Source organism: Silene latifolia, chromosome X, assembly GCF_048544455.1.
Source record: "Silene latifolia isolate original U9 population chromosome X, ASM4854445v1, whole genome shotgun sequence".
In the NCBI taxonomy this organism is placed as follows: Eukaryota; Viridiplantae; Streptophyta; class Magnoliopsida; order Caryophyllales; family Caryophyllaceae; genus Silene; species Silene latifolia.
The window spans coordinates 21,259,703-21,269,184 of record NC_133537.1 but is presented as its reverse complement, the minus strand read 5'-3'; the positions used below and the strand labels follow the sequence as shown (position 1 = coordinate 21,269,184).

The window sequence follows — 9,482 nt, the reverse complement described above, 5'->3', positions numbered from 1 at the left end:
GCGAATTCTATCTGTTCCGCTCTCCATCCAAGAACCACCATTAGAACGTTATAGGGCCTAGGCCCCATTTGTTATGTGAATGTGTGAATACCTTTTGTTGGGCCTATTCTGCTTCGGTGTCCACGGTCCATAATGTATGATATTGTATACTTTGAGTCATGCCCTTATGGATTTACTCTTAGATTCCTTACCAAAGACCTCGTATAATTATAATTTTTATATACATATAAATGAAGATAATCTTTCACCTTTATACTATCAATATAAGATATGGATTTGCACCCACACGTATACTTCGTACATATACTCCTCACTCCTCAACTACGTTGACTTTGATTTGTATTTTTGTTTACGTAGAGAGTAAATATTTTGCAGATAGCTCTTTTACTAAAGACGGCCCCATTTGAGGTCATTATTTATGGGGAATGGCCGAATGGATTAAATGCAAAAGAGCACCCACAATAGAGAGGACGAAAGATCCTCTTAACACTCTCTTTCCTCTAATAGGACATCCTCTCTATTGTGAGGCACATATTACATATCCTCTTAGCAAGAGGAAGATGCTTACTTCTTCTATCTTCCTCTAGTTTTAGAGGAAAGCTTACATTGGCCCTAGTGCCCACAAACCAATCACTATTTGTCTTTTGCATAATAATTCTTTTATTTTTATCTTTTATAGAATTTTGAGATTATTTAAAGTAAGAGAGGTAATATGAGAGGATCATCTCTATTGTGGGAAAAAATAATGGAAGAGGATGGTAATGGTGAGAAATGTGATTGATGAAAGAGAAAATGAGGTGTCGAAAAAATAGAGGAAGAGTGGAAAAATAGAAGGAAGATAACATCCTCTCACTTGTAGATGCTCTAATGGCAAATTGACAGTGCGATTGAATTTCGTAAAGGAGAGGGAAAGTGCTTCCAGCCGCCGTTTATATTTCGGCGATAGGATTAACACTTTTAAAGAGGCCCCTCCTAATTATAACAGAACCATATTTTTTAATGTTATTGATTATGCGAGTACAAATTAATGAGAGGACAGGGAGTAGTAAGTACTTGTAGTAACTAATGGAGGGTTGATCAAAGTTGGTTGGGTAAGTGGTAAGAGATCATCCTTAAATAATCAATTATAAAGATTTTTTTTTTTGCGTATGGGGTTTAAAAAACGTATATTTTAAAATCAAATACATATAACTATAAAAAATGTTTATTGTAGGGAAAGTTGTAGGATCTTGAGACCCTATAGCCATAATGGTAAGAACGTCACTCGTTAGAGTTCGATTCTAACTCTTTCAAATGAAAAAATAAAACTTAAAAAGGGTCTACCATTAAGTAAAAGTATATACATTTAGGAACAAACTTTTGATGAAAGGACAATATGAAAAAATCAAAAAAGGAAGTGAAGCACCGAAGGGAGATGATGCTTATGATTGCTGAATTTAATTTTGTTAAGTACGGAGTATAAGATAATTAATTAACTTTGAAAAAGGGTAGAAATAAAGGAGCGGTAGCAAAACAAGCGACGGTTATTATCATATCAATCTATTTATCTTTATCTAACCATCCAACTTCAAATCTTTCTTGATTCTCAATTCTATAATCTCCCTTCTCCCTTTACTACAATGAGAATAAAATTCTCAAGTAGTTTTCCCGCCTAACTTACACTACTCTTTGATGGGTCAGTCTAAGTTGGGCCGTCGACTTTACTAAATCAAATTTGCTTTTGCGTCAAGTCTAACGTATGATTTGAATCAATTGAAAACCTATACATGGAAACAAATGTATGCTTTGACTTTTCGAATAAATGCAATCCTATACATGGAAACCACCTCTCAAATTATGCAATCTTTACAATATTATCCCGAAAATATACAATCACAATCAATTACCCCTAATGTATTATGCAATTTTACAACATATCAATTGCACTCTCGAATTATGAAATCTTTATTTTAGTAATATGGAGTATATGGAGTATGGAGTATTTTTTAAATAATTTATATCAACTTTTATGTATTTTCTTATGTCATTGCTCATTCATGGACGAGTTTTACTCAATCATGGACTTTTTGCCATAATTTTTCCATACATTGCCCTTAAACTAAAAACAAAGAAATAAATTCTCTCTTTTACTCTTTCTCTCAAAATTAATCAAATCTCAACAAATTGCTTAATCAATGATTTTATTTATCATATTAACAAGAATTCTAACATCATTAGTTTTGCTAATTGTTTTGTATTAAATTAAGTTGAATAAATTAAATTAGGGTTAATAAAATTGGAGGCTATGTGAGAGGGGTGCAACTGGTAAACAGATGCGTGCTGTGTGAAAGTAGCTCTGAATCTGCCACTCATCTTTTCTTTGAATGTGAGTTCTCTTCCACTGTCTGGCTTGCTGCAGCTCAGTGGTTGCAGGTCCCTCCTTTGCCTAAGTTGATAAGTCTTTCCAAGTGGTACAAGAGTCATAATAGGGGAAAGAGTTGGGTTAAACGACAGAGACGGTGCCTTCTCCTTTGTGTCATCTACCTAATCTGGAACGAAAGAAATCGGAGGATCTTCAAAGGAGTTCAGACTGTCCCAGCTGCTCTCATTTGGAGGATCCAGTTTCTTGTTGTTACTCGTCTTAATCAGAAATTAAAGTAGTTATTTTTCTGACTTTCTTTTGTGACATTTTCTTTGGTTGTTTGATTGTAAGGTAACCACACTGGTTCCCTTTGTAGAAGTATAGGATCTATACTGTTTCCCTTTTCATATTTAATGAGAATGATCCTAACCTTTCTGCAAAAAAATTGGAGGCTATGCTATATTAAATTAGGGTTTGAAAAAATTATAAAATTATCAAACTATGTAATACGCTTGGTCGCTCACTTCTACTTTCGAGTACTTTTATATGGTTTCTGCTTGGCAAGGGTACGTGTATATCATTAATTTGATCCCCTTGTATGTGTTTATCATCAATTTGCCTATAATTGTATGCATGTGCTTTGAATGTTGTTGGCCATGCGAAGTTGGTTTGTTGGATTTCAACATGTTCAGTGGTGAACAAACGGCTGCTATAGGTGTTTTTTTTTATCCGAATAGTGCTTTTTTCTCGTATAATACTATGTTTTTAGGTGGTTCACGGGGTAGTCTGGGTGGTGCGACAGTGGGGGTAGTGGTGGTCAGGCGAAATGAGATTTATTGATTATGAAACAAAAAGGAAAATGGGGGTGTAGAGGGGGAAAATTGAAAATTGGGGAGTTGAAATAAAATGGGTAAAATGGTCATTTCCGTACAAAAAAAAAAATTAAATCCATACATGAATGAGCACCACCCTTTTCTTATAGGAAATAGAAAGTGAAAATGTTAGTTTTAATAATTTGTAAATCGTCTTTTTAGGCGCGTAGTATATTATTTTTACCAGTTTTTCTTAATAAGGCTGATAGGTTTTTTAACTAGATTTACATCTAACCTAATTTCATAAATTAGTTCCCCTTATCGATTTAACATTATAGTGTTATTATTAATAGTAAACTTTTTTTTCTATCTCCCTACTAATATTATATTTAGTATATTATAACATTAAATTAAAAGTAGCTTTAATTTATGCAAATAATTTTATTAAAAGTTCCTCTTTATAAATTCCATCTTAAAAATACCGTGTTGTAGCACGGAAACTACACTAGTTTCATAAACAATTACTCATATGTATAAAAAACGTTTTAAGTTTTAAGATTTTATTGTGTACGATTATTGTATAGTGGGACGTACAAAAGTGAACACTTTATAATTAATAATAACCTAATTTATATTAAAAATAAAAAATGATCAGTTTTTAAAAGTATTCAAGTTGGCACTTTTTTACACAAAATAATCTCTTTTTATTAGAAAATGATTACTCTTTATATAGTCACGCTTATAGTATAATTCACGTTTGGATTTCAATCTCCATTTTTTCTGTCAGAAATATCGTATAGTATGACAAGAAACCATCTCAATCAAAAGTTAAAGTCGATGGTTAAGTCCCAAGATCGATTTATATTCTAACATATTCCCTCACATGAATGTCATTTGAACTTGAAGTGTGAATGTAGTGGCGGCATGCCTCCTTATACCTAGTACTAAATACTCCACTTTAAAAGTGAGGGTGATGAGATTTAAATCCGTGACCTTTTGATCCATACTAACTCTGATACTATGTCAGAAAATCATCCAACATGATGAGCTAGAGAGAGAAATAACTTTGTGCTCTTTGCAATGGCGAAGACTAAATCTAAAACAACGCAATCTAGTTCATCAACTACAGCAAAAACAAATCAAACAAATCAATCAACTAATAATAATATACAATCAAGTAGTAATCATAAACAAAATACAAATAATAATTCTAATACTAGTAATAATAATATTGATCGTGTTACAGAAATTGCAAAAATTAGGGCGGAAGTAGCCTCTATACTGCGTCGTGCTGGAATAGAATATGCAGAGGAAGAGGTGAGCACTGAGGAATCACCGGTGACGGAACATGAGGATACTGGAGTAGTTCCGACGCCTGAAGAGAATCGCATCGTGGAGGAGAAATTGTCGCCAATTGCTGAGGATGCAGAATTGGAAATTCCGAAAGTTAATATACTCAAACTTACTTCAGATGATGTTCAGGAGGAAATTGATTACTGGTCCTTAGCAATTTATGGATATGTAATGGGTGCGAATCCGCCATGGGCTGCGATGGAAGGTTATTTGAGGCGTGAATGGCGTGATTATGAAATAACTAAGATAGCCTTTCTTCCTAATGGTCTTTTTGTGGTAAGGTTTGCTACTATAGAACATCATAACCTAGTACTGAAGAAGGGAATGTTCTTATTTGATGGTAAACCTGTCATAATTAGGCCATGGGAACCTAATACCAAGATAACTAAGGTATCTGTTAAGACTGTACCCATATGGATCAAATTGGTAGGGTTGGACCTAAAATTCTGGGGAGCTAAATGTCTTGAGAAGTTGGCTTCTATAGTTGGAAAGTTTATTCGTATTGATGACCTGACTATTGAGAGAACATTATTGGGTTTCGCTAGGGTTATGGTGGAGGTTACGATTGATCAACAATTTCCTGATAAAATTAAATTTGAGGATGAATTGGGACAGGAGGTCACTGTGTTGGTTGAATATGATTGGTTACCAATCACATGTATGAAATGCAAAGGGATTGGGCACAGTGCAGCACAATGTAGGAAAGGGAATGGATGGATGCGTAGACCTATTCAACCTGTGAGGCAGCAACATCCAAAGCAGGTTTGGAAGAGAAGAGAAACAGTGGAATCAACTCTTAATCCTGCAGACTATCCACAGCTAGTGAAAAGTCCAGGGATTATACCAACTGTGGTGCCTACCCAGGAGGCTGTGCATAAAGATAGTGGGCAAGGTAGTAACACAGGGGTGAATACACCAGCTGTTACACCACTGACTACTACTACGGGAGCAATCTTCACTCCTGCTAGAATTCTTACTCGCATGACAAGGTATGAATCAAGGATACCAGGAAGGACTGGAGGATTTGTGGCAAATTTTAATACTGAACTTGCTAAATCTGGTGAAATGGTTGATAAAGGAGGAGGAGGGGAGGCTTTGGCCTCTCATGGGTAGTATTGGAGTTTGGAATATTAGGGGCCTAAATAGTTTGACTAAACAAAAAGATATTAAGTGGCGTCTACATCAATCCAATGTGGACCTATTTGGGCTCCTTGAGACCAGAGTGAAACCTGGATCTCTAAATAAAGTAGTAGATAATCTTTGTGTTGGTTGGTCTTACATCACAAATCATCTGCATCATGAGGGTGGAAGAATTTGGGTTCTGTGGAAGGACCAAAAATATGTTGTTAACATTGTGGATATGGAAGCTCAGTTCATTCACCTTAAAGTTAAGGAACTGGTTACTGCTAATGAATTTTTTGTTACCTATGTTTATGGTTTTAACAAAATAGAGGAAAGGGTACCTTTATGGGATGCACTGGTTAGAATAGCTGTGGTGGAACCATGGATTGTACTTGGAGATTTTAATAATGTCATGTACCTTGATGAGAAGATTGGTTTACCTGTCAAGGATGCTGAGGTTTTACCTTTTCAGAATACTGTTGAACTTTGTGACTTACAAGACATAAAATGCACTGGATCTTTTTTCACTTGGAATAATAAACAACCAAGTGCCACTAGAGTTTTTAGCAGAATTGATAGGGTGCTTGTGAATAAGGGATGGTGTGATAAATGGCCTGATTACTTTGCTTATTATGCTCCTGAAGGAGATTATGACCACTGCCCATGTTTTATTACTGATGGTGATACTCATATGTCAAGGAAGAAGCCTTTCAAATTTTATAACATGTGGACTGGTGTGAATGAGTTTGCTGAGATCCTTAAGAATGGTTGGAACAGGAGAATTCAGGGGACTCCAATGTATATTGTAGTGAGAAAGTTAAAGTTACTGAAGCCTGATTTCAAAACTTTAAACAAAGATCTTTTTTCTGATGTTGAGAAAAATGCAGAGATAGCAATGGGATTGCTTTTGGATATACAGAAACAATTACAGCTTGATCCTACTAATAGAACTCTGATGGATACTGAGTATTTAACTAGAGCTAGCTATCAAATGCTGGCTAAGGCAAAAGAGGAGTTTCTGAAACAAAAAGCTAAAATTGACTGGGCCAAGGAGGGGGATATCAACTCTGCAATGTTTCATAGAGTCATCAATCAAAGGCAAATGAATAATAAAGTCCTTCAAATTGCAGATTCTACAGGGCTTGTGTGTAAGGAACCTGAGAAGATTATGCAGGCTTTTGTAGACTACTATGTGGATCTTCTTGGGACTAAGGCTACTTCTACTGGTTTTTCCCATAGTATAATGCAGAATGGGGCACGAGTGCAAGAAGAGGACTGGGAGGATATTCTTAAGAAGCCTACTGTGGAGGAAATTAAGAATATTGTGTTCTCAATTCCTGATGACAAAAGTCCAGGACCAGATGGATATTCTAGTTGCTTTTTCAAGGCTGGTTGGGAGATTATAAAAGGAGAACTGTGTACTGCTGTGCAAGATTTTTTCCAAAATGAGCAATTACTGAAACAGGTGAACAACACTAACCTGATCTTGATTCCTAAAGTCAAGAATCCTACTTCTGTCAAGGAATTCAGGCCTTTAGCATGCTGCAATACTATTTACAAGATTATTTCCAAACTGCTTTTTGCTAGACTGGCTCCTATTCTTCCTAAAATCATCAGTCCTAATCAGGCAGCTTTTATAAAAGGAAGAAGCATAATGGGTAACATCCTCATAAGTCAGGATCTGGTGAGACTTTACAATAGGAAGAGTGTATCTCCTCGCTGTATGCTCAAAGTGGATTTAAGGAAGGCCTACGATTCCATTGAATGGAATTTTATCCATCAGGTGCTCATTAGCTTGCATTTTCCTCCCAAATTTATTAGGCTTGTCATGCAATGTGTGACCACTACCACTTTCTCTATTGTTCTAAATGGACATACTCATGGTTTTTTCAAGGGACAAAAGGGGATTAGACAAGGAGATCCTTTGTCCCCCCTATTATTCACCATATGCATGGAATATCTGAGTAGGCTACTAAAAGAAGTTTGCACTGGCCCTAGATTTTCTTACCACTCACTGTGCAGAGGCCTCAAGCTGACCCATCTAATGTTTGCAGACGACCTTTTGTTATTCTGTAAAGGTAACATAGCTTCTGTCTTCACTATCATTTAAGTGTTCTCTAGTTTCACAAAGGCCTCAGGACTTCAGATTAGCAATGAGAAATCTGACATCATTTTTAATGGCATTCCAACTGATGTGGAGAGGGATATTCTAATGAATTCTGGGTTCAAGAAGGTATCTCTTCCCTTTAAATATCTGGGTGTCAATATCTCTCATAAGAGACTATCCAAGGTTGATTGCAACAGTCTAGTAGAGAAGATGGTTACTAGAATTAGGGGTTGGAATAAAAGGAGAATTTCTTATTCTGGAAGGCTCACCTTAGTAAAATTTGTGCTTGCTACCCTCCATAATTACTGGGCTCAAATCTTTATCCTTCCTGCTGGTGTGATGGACAAAATTCAAGCACTCTGCAGGAATTTTTTATGGGAAGGTACAGATGACTACTCGAAAGCTCCTCTGGTGTCTTGGAAAACTGTCTGCAGGAGTAAGGAAACTGGAGGTCTGGGAGTGTTTGACAGCAAAATTTGGAATATAGCTGCAATGGGCAAACTGGTATGGTGGATTGTCAGCAAAAAGGACCACCTATGGATTTTATGGATTGATAAAATTTATATAAAAAGCAAACATTGGAAGGATTATAGTCCTAGTAATTCTAGTTCTTGGGCTTGGAGGAAAGTGTGTGAAGTCAAGACTAGATTAAGAGATGCTTTTGTTGATGATAAATGGTTGGGGAAGGATGGAGAATATAGCATCAAGGATGGATATAATTGGCTCATTCAAGAACAGAATAGCAGGGTTAGCTGGTATCATGTGGTTTGGAACAGATTTAATATTTCTAGCCACTGTTTTAACTCATGGCTCATTCATCAGAACAGATTGCTTACCTTGGACAGATTGACCAAAATGGGAATTGCAAATCAGGGTACGTGCTTCATGTGTGATGTGTACCAAGAGGATCATGACCATCTATTTGCTAAGTGTATCTATAGTAGGCACTGTTATGGTAGGTTGTTTGACTGGTTGCAGATCAGAATGCCTGGGAATCTTAGTCCTGGGGGAATGCTTAAACTGAGGAACTATTCGGGTTTCATCAGGAAACTGTTAAGTGCTTTGATGGTAGCTACTCAATATCAGATTTGGTATGCTAGAAACACTAGTAGGGTCAATCAGTATGTTATTCATCCTGGAGAAATTATTCGAACAGTCAGGCAGGGCTGTCATTTGAAGCTTATTTCTTGTACTAAGGAAGGGATCAAGCAGGAGGATATTATTTGGTGTAGGCAAAGAGGATTGTTATGAATGATGTATTAGTTGTTTACGCCAAATTAATTATGTATGGTTGTATGAAAATAGGTTGTACTTGGTGATACCCATTTGGGTGATGCTTAATAATACTTACATTTTCACCCAAAAAAAAAAAGAAAATCATCCAACCAAAAATTTAAGTCAATAATTAAAGTCTCAAAATCGATATGAGTAATCATTTTCAAATCAACCAAAAAACAAAATCTCACCCATTTATGCTCTCCTAAGCTAGATATATGTAACTTAAATATATAATAGCACTTCTCCCTATTATGGTCGAATAAAAAAAAATCTTATATCTTACACACACACACACACACACACACACACACACACACACACACACACACACACACACACACACACACACACACACACACACACACACACACACACACACACACACACACACACACACATATTAATAAATAAAGCTTTTTTCGAGCGATTACAGAGAATCCAAATTTTACAAATCACTTAATATTAAAAT

The 9,482-nt window shown here is 36.0% G+C and overlaps 1 protein-coding gene across 1 annotated transcript; it reads left to right on the top strand.

The window, feature by feature from the left end:
• Positions 1–745: 745 nt before the first annotated feature.
• LOC141617016 (uncharacterized) lies at positions 746–8,986 on the top strand. The gene is made up of 5 exons (XM_074434185.1): positions 746–764; positions 4,400–5,615; positions 5,728–7,411; positions 7,651–7,674; positions 7,760–8,986. Exons 1-5 carry the CDS (start codon positions 746–748, stop codon positions 8,984–8,986), a joined length of 4,170 nt encoding a protein of 1,389 aa, XP_074290286.1.
• The last annotated feature ends 496 nt before the right edge of the window (positions 8,987–9,482 follow it).

What these genes read in the sequence shown, in the direction of transcription:
- LOC141617016 (XM_074434185.1), top strand. An exon ending in GAGGCTTTGGCCTCTCATGG is followed by an intron (nt 5,616 to 5,727) that starts GTAGTATTGGAG and finishes CCTTGAGACCAG; the next exon opens with AGTGAAACCTGGATCTCTAA. An exon ending in AATGGAATTTTATCCATCAG is followed by an intron (nt 7,412 to 7,650) that starts GTGCTCATTAGC and finishes CTCACTGTGCAG; the next exon opens with AGGCCTCAAGCTGACCCATC.